The sequence below is a fragment of the Narcine bancroftii genome, chromosome 7 (assembly GCF_036971445.1).
Source record: "Narcine bancroftii isolate sNarBan1 chromosome 7, sNarBan1.hap1, whole genome shotgun sequence".
Lineage (NCBI taxonomy): Eukaryota > Metazoa > Chordata > Chondrichthyes > Torpediniformes > Narcinidae > Narcine > Narcine bancroftii.
The window spans coordinates 82,819,044-82,835,431 of NC_091475.1; the positions used below are offsets into that span (position 1 = coordinate 82,819,044).

The window sequence follows — 16,388 nt, forward strand, 5'->3', positions numbered from 1 at the left end:
GCTCCTTCACCTCTCTCGACCACACGTTTGCCGTCTTCACCGCTGATGCTGTGGTCTTCAGTCTCTGCTTGTATGCCGGGAGTAGAAATACAGCCAGATGATCAGACTTGCCGAAGTGCAGCCGTGGTACGGCTCAGTATGCGTTCTTCATGGTGGTGTAGCAGTGGTCAAGTGTGTTGGCTCGCCTAGTCTCGCATGTGACATGTTGATGGTAGTTGGTCAGAGGTTGCTTCGGGTTGGCCTTATTGAAGTCTCCCACAATGATCAGGAAGGAATCCAGATCTGCTGTCTCATGGCTGTTTATCACAGTGCTCAGTCCCTCCAGTGCCAGCCTGACATTAGCCTTGGGTGGAATGTACACTGCAACCAGGATGATGGCAGTGAACTCCCTCAGCAGGTAGAATGGGTGGCACTTGATCGCCAGATGTTCCAGGTCGGGGGAGCAGGACTGGGGCATGACCATCACGTCTATGCACCACTTTGAACTGATGATGACACAAATACCGCCTCTCCTGGTTTTCCAGAAGCCAGTGTTAGGTCAGCATGATGAAGGATGTAGCCTTTGGGCTGCAGTGCTGTGTCCAGAATGTCCATGTTTAACCATGTTTCCATAAATTACAGCACTCCCTGATAACTTTCTGATGTTGGAGTCTGGCTTGGAGTTCATTAGGTTTGTTCTCCAAGGATTGTAGGTTGTAGATTGTAGCTTCCGGGACCAGCATCTCAGCTTGACCTGTAGCCCCATACTTCGTCCATATGGTTGGGTCTTCTTTACACTGCTAGTAGTTCCCACGATATTTAAATGGTGCATGCGGTGCCCTTTAAATCTCCCACGATGTTTAAATGCGCTGAGCGTCTGCTGCTCGTGACTCCCGTGGAGTTTAAATGATCGCTGGCCATTTAAAACTCCCGCGGTGTTGTTGTACTTGCCTGTTTAAAGGTCCCACAGCCTGACGGAAACTGCCGATTCCGAAGTCCACCAGCGATCTTAGGACGTCCATTTTAACAAGTGAGTTTGTTTTTATGTTTCTGGTTTTGTTTTTGATTTTTAGAAGCTCTGAAAAGGAATATTTGATTATTCCCATCAGAGCTGCTTGCAAAGTCACCACTGGAAGGCACCATCTTTAATAATCTATCTGCATTATTGAAATAGCACAATTTTTGCATGCCTATTGTTTTATATCTATTAACTTTTTTGACTCATGGTGCATTGTGGTATTAATAGTGGATAAAACTTTAATTTATACCTTTTTTTGTGTATTTTTGGGCCTGTGTAGCTTCAGTGACAGAATTTCAGTACATCTGTATATTGTACTCATGTACATGACAATAAACTCTTGTCATCATCATACGTTCATAACGTGCCAATACTTGTTTCATCCCCCAATACTCTTGTTTGAGAGGCAATTATGCAGGGCCCAGTTCCTCAATGCCCAATAGCAGCAACACTCTAGACTGAGGTCTTACATCATAGAGCCTTTGTGGTGGCCGCAATGAGCTATATGTTTCACAGCACATTCACCTTGGAACATCCCAGTCACCAGGGTTTACTTATGGACTTCTCCTTTCACTGGAAAACAAACTAGTTCCAGCCAGAACAAAGTGTGTCATCCGTCTATCTTGAGATCTTTTGGTAGTAGTTGATGGTTGTGCTTGTATGCATCCATGGGAGCAGCCAATAGAGTGCTCTGTTACTCAACTGCTCAACAAGGCCAGTGCAGTAAAACATGAAAGTCTGCTGATACCATGATTGAAGTAAAAATACAAAGCTGGAGAAACTTAGCTGGTCAAACAGTGTACTTTATATAGCAAAGATAAAGATACATAACCAATGTTTTGGGCTTGAGCCCTTCCTCAAGGTGTGAGTGTGAGCAAAATGTAGGTGGGTACCTGAATAAAATGGTGGAGCAGAGGAGCACAGGCCCACCAGAAGGAAGAAATAGGTGGATAAGGGAGGGAGGGCACAACAGCAAACAGAGGGAGGGGGGGATGACTCTGTGAATGAAGAATTACCTATTATTTCCTGCCTGTAGGCCAGTGCTCCTCCGTTCCACCATTTTCTTCAGGCGCCTGCCTACATTTTGCTTATATCTTGATGACGGGCTCAAGCCCGAAACGTTGGTTATGTATCTTTATCTTAACTCTTTAAAGTTCACTGTTTGACCTGCTGAGTTTCTCCTGCATGGTGTTTTTACAAGGGCCGCCGCATTCTTTTCCCAATATTCTTGGCAAAAGCACAATCATTGAGATGATTTCATTTGTTCAGCAGCCATCGTAAGGACAGCGTGTGGTGGGTGTAAACCTCAGTCTATGGAGTACAGATCACGTGGGAGGACTTCTCTCATCATGTTTCAATTACTGAAGCGAAAGGAATTAGAACATGGAACAGCACATCAGTATAGCCCATGATGCCAATCTGAACAAACTTAATCCTATGTGATTGCACAATGTCCATATCTCTCAATTCCCTGCCTGTCTAAATGTTTCTTAAACACTGCTGTGGTATAAACGTCCAACACACCCCTGACACCAACCAAGAAAACTTGTATTTTTAAAAAGTTTGAGATGCAGAATGGTAGCAGTGAGTAAAGATTGTAACCAGGGTGATGGAATCTTTCATGATGTTGGCTGCCTTCTTGCCTCATGTCTTTAATAGCTGGGAGGTCATTGTCCAAGATGGACCTGGCGGGCTGGCCACTCAAGTTTCCAAACCAAGTCATGATGCTGTCAATCAATGTACTCCTCACCATACATCTCAATAGTGTATTCGACGAGATGCCAAATCTCCTCCAACTACTTGGAGCCATGGTCGATAGTTCTTCCTGGTTGCCCTGTGTTTGGAAGAGTATCAGTTTCCATAGGTTCACAGCGAGATGAGTCTGAACACAAGTGTCACAATCACAGGTAACTTTAATGAACACGCAGGAGTCCAACAGGGGAGAAGGCTACAATTCTGACATATAATACCCTGACATGCTGGTTCCAGGATAGGACTTCCAATATGTGCTGGAAGTCCTCACCACCACTCTCCCGCCAATGAATCAGGTACGTGGTCCTTTTCCTTGGTTCTGTTAAAGATGACAGCAAAATTGTTCACGCACCACACAACCAGATTCTCCATCTCGATCCAATATTCTGACTTAGCATCACCTGATACTCAGATAGCAATGGTGGCGTCATTGGTGAATTTATAGATTTAGAGAAATGTATCAAGGCATATGCCACTTGCTGGAAGGGCCATAGTGACAGACCAAAGCTTTCCAGTCCTTCAGTCGAAACAGCTATCCACGCTGTGTGATTATTTTGCACATTTTTTCCCCCCTCAGGCTGTGGTCAGTGGACCACTGGTGGTTTTTGTTTAAATAAGTGGAATACGTGACGGTCTATTGATGATAAAAGTTTGAGGAGCACCTGCCTGGCACATTCCAAGATCCAGGAACAAGGGTCGCAGCCTGTACCCAACAAGGGGGTTAACTATGGGATGTTTATTCCACAAGAATACTCCCCACTAAACTCCTTTTCACACAGGCTGTGGAGTATATTCCATGGAACCACGAAGCATTACAGACCTTGGCCCTTCTAGTTTGTGCCAAACTATTTTTCTGCCTTGTCCTACAAGAAAAAAAAATCCGTTCCAATGTAGATTCTTATGAATCTTTATATGCAAATATGACTAAAATATAATTTGTTTTAATGAATCCAGTTATTCACACACCCAGCAGAGGGCCCCCACTCTCCATTATTGGCGCTGGGAGAGGCGTGCAATGTTTGAAATTAAATTTGTACAGAGTAATTTAGAAATCTCAGAAAACTTTTGGATTTCATTGCGTTTGAAACTGAGGTGCCTTTTTCAATTGGCAACACAAAGCAAAGTCGCGGTGAGAAATCAAACCACCCTGGGCGCATCAGATCGGAATCTTTAAGTTGTCCTGATCAACTTGGTCTTGAAGCGACGATTTAAAAAAATCTTTAAAAAAAAACCCTTGTTCCAAAAAAAATAGAGGGGGGGGGGAGACTTTTAATGCCCAGCGGAAAAATAAAAGCAGCCGGTAACCGTGGCCCCTCACTCGCTCCTCGATTCCGAATCGTCCCGGCCAGGATCTTGGCGCGGGTCGGATCTGGTCTGCTCTCCGGCGGGAAGGGGCTGGAGCGGCGCGGCTCCAGCGGAGGGGGAACGTGCCGGGGCGGAGAGCCAGCCATCGGGGTGAGTGAGAGAGGGGACGACCTCGCCCCTCTCGGGTCCGGGCAGAGTTCGAGCCAGTTACACGGGATATCGGCTCAGGCACGAATGGGCAACAAGAACAAGAAGTTACCCCCACCGGTCGCTTCCAGCACCTCCGTGGGGGGTGGGGGTTAATTCTAGGGAGAGCGAAAATGTCAGTCTTCGCTCCCAACTTGTTGATTTGCAGAAAGGGGACGTCATCCGCGTCTATTTAAACCTCTTCCTCCCACATCTGATATTAACATACGGCAGCCCGCATTTTTCGCCCGAGTCTGCGGTGGATTGGGTTTTTTTGGGGGGGGGAGGGGGGAAGGGGGCGGCCGGCCGGGGGTGCTTGCGACTTCGAGGAGATGGCTCTGCCGGACAGTCCCCGCGATCTCCCCGCCGGGGTGTCGGCTTTCCCGGCCGTGGTGGAGCTGAACGTCGGCGGGCAGGTGTATGTGACCCGCCACCGCACTCTGGTAGCGGTGCCCGACTCCTTGCTCTGGGACATGTTCAGCCGCAGAAACCCCGAAGAGTTGCCGAAGGACAGCAAGGGGCGCTTCTTCTTGGACCGGGACGGCTTCCTATTCCGTTACATCCTGGACTACATGAGGGACCTCAAGTTGGTGCTGCCCGATCACTTCCCCGAGGGGTGCAGGCTGCAGCGGGAAGCCGAGTACTTCCAACTGCGGGAGCTGGTCGCTCAGTTGAGTCTGAAAGACGGCAAAAGCAGCGAGCGCTGGAAGGGAGAGCAGGGGGAAGAAGGCGCGGAGAAGCCCAGCCCGGCCACATCGTCCCTTCCACTGGCCCCCAGCTCGTCGCCGTCCGCAGACAGCACCCAAGCCAGAAAGTCGGGCTACATCACCGTGGGCTACCGGGGCTCCTACACCATCGGCCGGGACTGCCAAGCCGACGCCAAGTTCAGGAGGGTGGCCCGCATTACGGTGTGCGGAAAGACCTCCCTGGCCAAGGAAGTGTTCGGGGAGACATTGAACGAGAGCCGGGACCCCGACCGCCCGCCCGAGAGGTACACGTCCCGTTACTATCTCAAGTTCAACTTTTTGGAGCAGGCGTTTGACCTGTTGGCCGAAGCAGGGTTCCACATGCTGGCGTGTAGCTCCACCGGGACTTGTGCCTATGCCAGTGACCAAGGAGAGGATAAGATCTGGACCAGTTACACCGAGTACGTCTTCTGTCGGGAGTGAGCGCGCCCAGGAGAGTCCCGGACTGCCCGTCCGCCCCACGAAGACGAGCATCTCCCGCTGCCGAACTCTTCTGTTCGAGTGATCTGGAGAGGATTTCTGTGCCCTGCAGAATGGATCTTGGCTGAGCTTTTTTAATGTATCCGTTTGCATGTATAAGAGAGAGAGAGAACTATGACTGAACAGTTTAGCAAGGCGCAGATATCCTTACAACCCAGAGACACGTCCAAACATTGCGCCCACCATCAGAGCCGTAATAAAAGAAAACTATTGGAAACTAAGCGTGTAATTGTAGTGATTCCGGTAACGAGTTATTAAACTCATTTGATAACCCACCATCCCCTCCCCAGTGGAACTGAAGATGTGACACATGAATAAATACTTGACGTTTACCTGCCTCTCCTGCTCATTAGTTTAACTCACTACGCAGTCCCTGGTCGGGGCGCCAGCAGAGGACTTTCCCTTTCCATGTAGAAGCGGCGATGTTAGGGTTGCAGACTTTAGAAGCTTACCCTGTCGTCCTCTGCTTCGTGCCCCAAACTCCTGTCAACTCTGGTCACGTTAAAGAAAAGAAAGCCCCAAGATGGGATAAAGTTTTATCCTGGTCCTGATATGCACCCAGATGAGATTGGACGTGGCTGTTTGCCCTGCACACTGTTCCTTCGGAGTCTTGACGTGCGTTCAATCTCCCCCTTTTTTTAATTGCCTCTGTCATTTTGGAAACGTTGTGGGCATAGTTTAAACTTGAACTCTGAAAATGGTGTGATTTCTAATCATTTAATGGTCGCAATTTGTTTGGCTGCACTTCTAACTCTATGAAATTGAACGTGCGATTTTGAATAATAATGCAAATGGTTTCCACGAATCAAACAGGAAGTTTCTCTTCCTCATTTGCGTCCATGAATCATGTCAAACAAGGAATTGGTGTCTCATTAAGAATACTTGCCATCGACTGTAGAATCACTCCCCCCCCCCCCCCCCCCCCCGTTTCTTGTTTTTAATATTCAGAATTAGTGCCATGAAATTGGGGACCAATACGGCACCAGAATAGCGTCTGGTATCTTTATATATATACATATATTGTATAAAGCAGCCACTATGCCTCCAAGTGAGGTCAAAGAAAAAGAAATTGTGTGTAAAGAAGGGGAAATGGAAGTGACTGACTGATTAATGAACGTGGAAGGAGAAAATAGAAAGATAAAAGCTTCTGGGGAAATATGAAAGACAAATATAGAATTTAGCAAGGGATTTTTAAAGTATCTAATTATAATTCCTCAACCAGACCACTGATAATCAGAATAGATCTCTTGAGTGACACTTAGGTTCTGGATCCCCTCTTTACTGAACAGTTTTTTTCCTTCCTGGCAATTTTCTTTCTTTCTCTCCTTCACTGATTGTTTTGGCCAGCTGCTGAGTTACAGTTCAGTAGCTCAGCTCATGTGGGCATCTCTGGGACTTGGCAGGGAAAGCAGGCAGCAAGCAGTGTTTATTTGTTATTGTTGTGTTAGGTCTGATCTGTTCAGTCTTACAGATCAGAATAGATCAGCGAAATCATCCCGAGGCTCAGCCATTACTCAGTAGTGTATCTTAAAAGATGCACATTATGAATTTCATGTTGGATCATTTCTTTAGGAAAATGCACACCCAGTTGACATAAAATCGCAAAGTTACAACTTTGAGCTTGCAAAACAAATAATTTGCGAGGTATAACTCACCATTTTTTGGGAAATCCCTCAATTCGTGTTCACATGTTTTTCACAGTTACTATTGCCATATTATATGGATTACAATGAAGTCAGCTTTTAAAAAAAATTCAACAATCAAAAGATATGGAGTGCTTTCACTCCTGATAAGGACATTTGAAAGTCAGACAGGCATTTAAAGAACAACTTCTGTTAATGTTTTTAATGATGTTGAAACAAGGTCTTTCAGATTGATGGCTTAGATTCTGATCAATGACATTTAAGGCAATAATCTGTTTCAAGAATAAGTAGGAAATTAAATGTCTCATTACAAATGGCATTGTGTATGATTTTTAGGGTGGAACAGTATAGATTAATTCTTGCTCCATCATTGCCCTGTTAGGTGTGTTGCACGTGAAGCCACTAAGGAAAATCAGGATAAAGATATCCTCAGTCAGGATTAAGATCCACCTGACTGCTCTTCACAGAACCATGTGTAAATAATGTGATTGAGTAAAAGGCTTAAAAATATTTAATCTGGAAAGACTTATAAATAGAACCTTTATGAAAAATGAGTTCAGCAATGGAAAGTATCATCTAATACCATGCTGGAGACAATTAACAGTTTAAAAGCTTAACATGTATGGAGAGATCTGGAAGACCACATTTTCAAATCTGTCCAAAGTCGCAGAAACCAAAACACTTGAATAGATTTATCAATTCATTGCAACCTTGTTGTGGCTTCTAGCTGAGATTCCAGTAGCAAAACATCTTTAAGGCAACTGTTGTAAATTTCTTGCCCTGTTCTTGCAGCTGCGGTTGAGGTGGATAGAGGGACATTTTCACTTACAAAGCAACCAGGGAACGAGGCAGGCCAGTCAGACTGTTGCTGAGCTGTTAGGAGGTGATTGGTAGCCAGATCTGTTTTTATGTAATGTATGTTCACAAAGGGAAAACATAAAGTAATTACTGGTATCCAGTCAGGCAGATGGAACACTCATTGATTAAAAAATATGGTAAATCAGTAGTGTAATGATTTTCTTTCAAGCTGTTTATGGTCTCTTTAAAACTGCACGGAATGCTAAAAATCTGGACGTAATTCAGAACGTTGGTATCAAGCATGGAAGGCTATCCTGCCGGAGGAAGATCATGGTTGATTAAAGAACAGCCTAATTCATTTGGATGAAATGACCAATACCGAGATTTACAATTTCTTAATGATGGGAGGGAAGAAACAGGGTCCATATAAATGATCCATAGTTTGTAGATCTAGATCGTTACAAAGGGACAATAAAACAATGTTGCTAAATTTAAAGTCAAAACACAGAAATGCTGGGAGAAACTCAGCAGACCTGGCAGCGTCCACAGGAGGTAAAGATATATAACCGCTGTTTTGGAGCCTGAGCCCTTCTTCAAGGTAGGAGTAAAAAGCAGGCAGGTGCTTGAATTAAAAGGCTGGAGAGAAACAAAGAATGGGAAGGTGAGCAGTACAGACCAGTAAACAAAAGGTGTAAATTGGATATGGATAACAAGATAGGAGAGGAAAGATGAGAATTGATCGGGGGAGGGTGGGCTCTGTGAATGCAGAGCGAGAAGAAAGGGGAAAGTGAGAGAGACAGACCAAGAGGAAAAGAAAATAGGAATAGAGAAAGGGGAGAGATGGGGTGAGGGCTAACAGAAACTGGAGAAGTTGATGCTAATGCCATCTGGTTGGAGGGTGCCCAAATTGAATCCAAGTGATGTTCCTCTAAGTTGCACGTGGTCTCAGTCTGGCAGTGCTTGAAACAATGGAGAGATATGTCGGCAAGGATAGGGGGTAGGGAATTGAAAAGAGTTGTGTAGAGCTCGTCGAAAGAACCAAAGATTTGTCGATCCAAACCAAGGCTTTTATTAGCAAAAGACAGGAGCTCTTCAAAGGTGGCCGACCAGTCCGGAATGATCCGACCTGGCTAGGGACACAACCCTTTAAGGCCCAGACAGTAGGCGTGGCTAAGCTCTCAGCCAATCACTGTAAGCACAGTCATTACATACTCTAGATACTGTAACTATATACATTGGTGATAGGTCTGTACTATCACAAGTTACCATTGGGAGATCCCTGCTATTGCAACGGCCAGACTGAAGGTGCTCCACAAAGTGATCTCCCAGTCTGTGCCCAGTCTCTCCGATGTAGAGGGGACAAAGGGAACACCAGATGACTCCTGCAGATTCACAAGTGAAATGTGGCTTCACTTGGAAGGACTGTTTGGGACCCCGAATGTTGGTGGGGGAGGAGATGTGGGCACATGTGGAGCACTTCTTGCGGGTTTGGTCCAAGGGAGCAATTAGTGGAGGAGTGGATGAGGGAGTCATGGGAGGAACAATCTCTGCCGAAGGCATAGAGGGGAGGAGAGGACAAAATGTCATGTAGTAGGAGGTGGAAATGGTGGAGGATAATATGTTGGAGACAGAGCCCAGTGAGACAGCAGGTGAGGACAAGGATAACGCTGTTCTTGTTACGCAGGGGGGCAGAGGGGGCCAGGGCAGATGTGTGGGTAATGGAGGATGTGTGGTTAATGGGGGATATTCGGGTGAGGGTTGAGTTGATGATAGTAGAGGTGAAGCCACATCTCAGATGATCTTGCGTGGAAGACCGCACCCTGGGAGCAGATGTGAGAAAGAAATGGAATCCTTACAGTGGTCGGGGTGTGAAGAGGGGTCGATGTGGGAGTTACTTGCTTAAATTCAATATCTCTGCTGTCACTCCTCTTTCATCACCATTTAAGATAATCTCATCATGGCTCAGTTGATTTTCACACCAAGGAGGTTATGGACTTAAATCACACTCTATCGCTCAAAAATCTCGGGTAATTCTTCAGTGAGGAATGCAATCTCATTAGGGGTATTATCTCTTTGTTGAGCTAATGCTCTCTCTGGTGGATGTAAAATATTCCTTAGCATTATTTGGAGCAGAATTGTCATGGTTTCAAGCCAAAACTCTTTACAGAGGACACATCAACATTCTTTTTCTCCCAGTGATATTGGTTGACCTGCTGAATCCCTCCAGTAGATTGCGTTTAGCTTCAGATTCCAGCCATTGCGGTCTCCTGTGTGTCTCCAAGAGGATTGTCATCACATCTGGCCAATATGTATTCCTCAATCAGCCTGCAAAAAAGTAAATGATCTGCTGTTTGATTATGGGATCAAACTCTGCACAAATTAGTTTGGGTTCTTTCTTCACGACAAAATTAACTTCAAGATTTGTAAAGCAATTTGGAGAATCAGAACATAAAACAATTAAATGAAAATATCAATGGAAGTCTTTTCCTTTATCACCATGGAGGAAGGATACTGAGCAGAAGCTCTAAAAATCTAATGATCTTTACATGGTAAATATGTTTTCAGCCAACTGAATCCTTTCATTGGATAACAACTGCCTCATGATACCCAAGATAAATTTCTAAAAAAAAATGGTACCACCTAAAAAGATAGATTTTTTTTGGAGGTGGCTGCAGGACCTGCCGAGCTCCTCCTGCATTTTTTGTGATTTTTATTAATATTTTTGGAGTATTTTAATTGGAGGATTTTAAGTGGCAGGAGGCAAGTGAAGGGCCACACATTCATCACATAGTATAGAACCTTACTATCATATTTACACATTATTAATAAGCTGAAGAATATATTTATCTTTTGAAATGAATGATTAAATAATGTCACTAAATGACACAACCAAGTTAAACACGGAATATAATTTCAAGGATTAGATTTGGAGCAGCAAATTGCAATGAACTGAGTGAAAACTCGTAAACATTAACTTGATTCAAGAAATGCATTATGGTTGAAATAATCCAGCAAAATGAAAGTTGGGCATTTCCAACAAGAAGTAACATCCACTTTGTTAGCTTATTGCTGAAAAGATGAAAGTCAGTGATATTTTCACCCTTTATCCGAAGATCTTGTGGTATGAACCTTTCAAAATGAAAATGCTTTGATGCACACGAGACTGAATTGTATTTTTGTTTCATGAAACATTTTTACAATGATGAAATGTTTCTCCACAACGATATGTCTGCTTTGCTCCTGTTTAAGTCATTGCAAATTGTGATTTTTGCCACATTGATTTTAATTAAACTGCGTTACAAGTTGAACATTGTATTGCTGCATACGTTGTATTATTGTAGTAAATCTACTCGTGATAACATCAATAAGCAGGACGGTACCTCTGAGGGTTTTTGACATGGTTATATATAAGTTGGAAAGTATAATGATGAGGGAGTATTTCCTGCCACATTTTCCAACCCTCAAGCCATGATTTCATGGGTTTTGCAAGACTTACATATCTTTTCCTTTGAAGTTTTGTTCATGTTGATGAATTGGTAAACAGATAGTGTTTTTAGACTGCAGGCATGTAATGGCACAATCAACAAAATTTGCCATTACATGGGAATTTTTAGTCAATTCCTGCACCGACATCCTGCAGGACCCCTACTACTTTTTGGGGGAAACTGGCAGTGTAAATCGCACAGCAAAACTCACCTCATGAATTCGACGTACAGCTGATGACTCAGGCCACGTTGCTCCACGTAAAAACACCGGGATTAATACCCACAGGAGCTTAAGGGGTGCAGTGTAAACAACCACAAGGTGAGTAATTGTGTTAATTTATGGTAAATTTTTCACTGATTTTTCCAACCTTGCTGTCTAAAAAAAACACTAAACAAGAGATGAAGGTTAACTGTCTGAGTGGCAGCTATTTAAGTTGATGCTTTGAATTTCACTCATATAATGGAACAGCAAATATTTCATGGTCCTGATCCAGTTTGCCAGCATCAAGGAAATAAATGTTTAATGAAGAAAGGTTAATCGCCATACTTTGGCAAAAATTTTATTAAAAACTAGTTAACTTCAGATGAATCTTTCTATGAATATTTCCTGAATATGCAGTTGTTTTTGTTTGCCAAACTTCAAATGAATTTTAGCTTGGAAATATGATTTAAATTTCTAGATTGATTCTCTTTTTAAAACCTTGGAAAGAGAAAATATCCTCCTTCTTTGCAATAAATTAGATTTTAATGTTCATGTGTTAGTAGATTTTAACCAGAAATTTCTAGTAATCAACAATGAATTCATAGGAAATTTTATGAAACACAAATTTACATTAAGACCATCAATCACAACAGGAAACTTGTGCTCTCACTTTTCCGAATCTGAATTGCCACCGATTATAAACAATGAAATCTGATTAACTATTTGAGGTTCTGACTTCTGAGTTAAATTGATAGAATTGAAAACCAGGGGTGATAATAGATGACAAAAAGGAAAAACAAAATCGGTATCACAACATGGCTGAATGCAAAACCATTCAAAGAGGATGACTGAACAGAAGCACAATTTCCATCTAATCATTGCATCGCAATTAGTATAAAACATTAAAGACTCCTTGTAGGTCAATGGTCAGATTTTTTGGAACTTTGGTTTGCTGAACAGAATGTATTACAATGCTTGTAATTTGTACATGAGCACTTAATTGTAATTGACATTGAGTCCAAAAGATGAGGTGATCTTGCTACTGGTGTAGAAAATGGCTAGTGCTTTTGATGTATTATGCAAATTGAATTGAATTAGTTTTCTGCACACAGTGCACTTATTCATGAAAGAGTCTGGGCATGTAGCAGTGATGTCAGTTGTCATGCAATGCATGCACAGCATTGGACCAAAGATCAGCAAGGAAAAAACAGTGTGGAACCACATTTTTCTCCAGGAGAAAAAAAACATTCTCCCACTTGTACCTTTGTCAGAAAGGCTATCATTGATAGATTCAGCTCCAAGGCAACAATGCATTAGGTTTTTTATCATTATTAGGATTCTCAGACAATACCCACATGGGATAGATGAAGAGTATTTCACATCTTTCCTGGACTATTACTGCTGCCACAATTTCCCAAGTGGATGGTGGAAACTGACATGGTTATTTCCTTATCTATCCTAACACTGAAGGATATTCCACTCCCAGATAAGAGGGATGGGTTGCACTTAAAATGGATTAAGGTTCGCTGGGGCTACACAGGTGGGTTTAAACTAGATTGGCAGGGTGGGAGTGGGGGGGAGCGGGAATCCTATGCACCAGAGTGGCAGGTGAGAGGTTAGAGGTTGGCATGTAGGGCCATGAGAGAATGTATAATAGGCAGAAGAAAGTCAGGAACCGAGGAGGACTGTTGGTTTAAATTGTACCTATTCTATTTTCCCCTGCAACCGCTGCAACCGTGTCTGCCTGTCCCGCATCGGACTTGTCAGCCACAAACGAGCCTGCAGCTGACGTGGACATTTACCCCCTCCATAAATCTTCGTCTGCGAAGCCAAGCCAAAGAATTCTGATGTTAGAGGAATGTCGGGTAAGACAAATGAACTGAGGGCTTGGATAAACACGTGTGACTGAGATGGTAGCCATTAAGGAAACCTGGTTAAGTGAGGGGAAGGAGAAGCAGCTCAACATTCCAGGGTACATGTGCTTCAGGAGGGACAGAGATCGGGGTTTAAAGTGTTTTATTTGTCAAGGAGGATGTCGTGACAGTGATCAGAGGTGATATTACAGATGGGTCAGCTAGTGAGGCTATATGGATGAAACAAGAAGGACATGACCACCTGGTTGGGAGTGTATTACAAGCCTCTAAATAGTTAATGGGAAGTTGAAGAGCATATATGCCAGGAGACGCTTCCAGCTATAGGTCAAATAAGGTTGTCATAGTAGGGCATTTGATAGTTCCAAATATTGACTGGGAATATCATAGTACAGAAGGTTTAGATTGGGTGGAATTTGTCAAATGTGTTCAGCAAAGTTTCCTTTGGTAATAGTAGAGTATCCTACATTGGAGAGGGCAACGCTTGATCAAGTCTTTGGAAATTGGGAAGGACAGGTGGGTGAAGTGTATGTCGATGAACCTTTTGGCCAGTGAAAGGTTCTAATATGTTTAACACTTTGGACTCTGACCTGGTTTCAGGGACTACCGACAAGCACATATACACTGCTCCTGTTTCCCGGGACTGGTTTTATTACCCAACCATCAGCTGTTTGTTATGAGCAGTTAAAAATGGCCAGAATCCAAAGGGTTAATAAAGAACTGGAGAGAGATGGGGCAGAATCATGAGCTAAAGTTCAGAATTGGTTCAAGGCTGACTTTGAAACTATAAAATAGGAACTCGCTCAAGGTGATTGGAACAGGTTGTTTGAAGGAAGAGGAATGTTAGGAAAATGGGATATTTTAAAAAGTGTACGGACAAGAGTCTAGAATATGCAAGTTCCTGTTAGAATCAAGAGTAAGACCTGCAAGTGCGGGGAAGCTTGGATAACAAGGGAAATTCAGGCTCTGGTCAAGTGCAAGAAGGAGGCTTGGGACAGGTATAAGCAGCTGAGATCCAGTGAATAGTTGAAGGAGTTTTGGGAACTTAGAGGTAAGCTATAAAGGAAACCAGGAGGGCAAAAACAGGACAGGAGATAGATTGTAGAAGGTTGTTTTTTAGACTGGAGGCCTTTGACTCATGGTGTGCCACAGAGTTCAGTGTTGGGCCCATTGCTGTTTATCAGCTATATCAATTATTCAGATCAAAACCTACATGGCATGGTTTGTAAGTTGGCGAATGACATGTCAATAGTAAAGATTGTTGCAAAAAATTGCAGCAGGATTTTGATCAGATTTTATGCAGAATGGTGGGTGCATGGAACAAGTTGCCAGAGAAGGTTTAAGAAACATTTGGACAGATACATAGATAGAGGAGGAGGATTAGAGGAATTTGGGACAATTGAAGGCAGATGGGACATGTGGGCAGGACTTTTGGATCAGCTTTAGCGAGTTAGGCCAAAGGGCCTGTTTCTATGCTGTATGACATCACAGCACACAACCTTTGACACCAGTTTGAATAGAATTTTCACAGGTTAATGTGCAGTTCCTACACAACTCCCAGAATTGCGTAAAATTAATGAGTGGTCCTGCGCAAGCAACTTATCATTCACATAACTCGTATTTAACTATGTGGCAAAATGCCCAGTTATGTCTTGTTCATCAAAAGCAGGAGTAATCCAAACCAGTTAATTAGATAGTTAGCACCCAGTTTATTTTCAAATATCAACCAAGTGTTGAAAACTTTAATTGAGAGTCCTCTTAAAAACTGTATGGTAAAAGCCCTAAAATCTGGATTGCTCAGGGATTGGGTTCATCTGGACTTTTGGATTTTCTGGATTCTTGGGCAGTACAGTACCCTATTTGTATGCATAAAATGCATGCGTTATATGCATATTTTATTAACCAGCCACCCATCCCCCCCGCTCATTATATGCATGTGCTATACGAGAATATTTTTACATGTTGAAAGAATGTGCACAATGAATAGCAAGCGTGAGAAAGTTGAACCAGCAATTTATAGTGGGCATGAGAAGAGAATAGCAGCATTGAAAGAACGCACACAATTTATAACGGACATGGGAAAAATGCACCAGCAATTTAAAATGAGTGTGGGAATGTTATAACGAGCATGAGAATACAATAACGGCAATGAAAAAACATACACCATTTATAGTGGCCATGGGAAATTGTGATCTTTGGAATATCTCTTTGTACTGAATGCCATAGTCTTCCTATAAACAGGGCATTCTGGCTCAGGCAGTGCACCATCAATGTTAATTGCCTATACCTGTCCCTGAGGATGGAGAATAACATATCAAGTGCAACTTGATTTGAGATAACATTAGAATAATAAAAATCTTGCTTAACTCTGTCTTTGATCATCTAGATAATGGGGATTGACACCTCTGGGGGAAGTTGATTGGATGTTAATTATGAGAGATTAACTGTGGCAGTTACTGGTATGTGCTTTGTCTCGTGTCTCACTTAAATGCAAATTGTTTTTAACAGTCGGAATTTAGATTACTACACCCACACGGTATATGCCTGTGTGTGTTTTATGAAAATCCCTGATTTTCTATTGTTTTATGCTTGTGCACGTTGCATGTTATAAGCATGTTTGTGTGCGCGTTATATGAGTGAAAATGCAGGGTACTTTTAAAATTGAAATTTAAGGAGAATAAAGAGATCAACTTGTAAATTTTAATAGTTTATTAATGAAACATTTTTTCAAATAAAATATTAGGTACAATAAACAAATAAACATTTATTCCTTTATTTTCATGATTTCTGTGCATCTGTGGCACTTACGCATGCACATAAAAGCCCACTAAATTTAAAAAGATTGTGAGTTTTTGAGAACTCAGATTTTCAGGTGGTTCAGATTTCTGCCATCCAAATTTTTGGATTTTTACTGTACCTTCAC

General features: G+C 42.8%; 1 protein-coding gene across 1 annotated transcript; it reads left to right on the plus strand.

Moving 5' to 3' along the window:
* Positions 1-4,528: 4,528 nt before the first annotated feature.
* Positions 4,529-5,683, plus strand: LOC138739084 (BTB/POZ domain-containing protein KCTD12-like). The gene has a single exon (XM_069890544.1). The coding sequence runs from the start codon at positions 4,573-4,575 to the stop codon at positions 5,407-5,409; it is 837 nt and encodes a 278-aa protein (XP_069746645.1). The 5' UTR covers positions 4,529-4,572; the 3' UTR covers positions 5,410-5,683.
* Positions 5,684-16,388: the final 10,705 nt, after the last annotated feature.

Bases quoted from the DNA above. Each gene is read 5' to 3' on its own strand.
- LOC138739084 (XM_069890544.1), top strand. From the start codon at position 4,573: ATGGCTCTGCCGGACAGTCCCCGCGATCTCCCCGCCGGGGTGTCGGCT.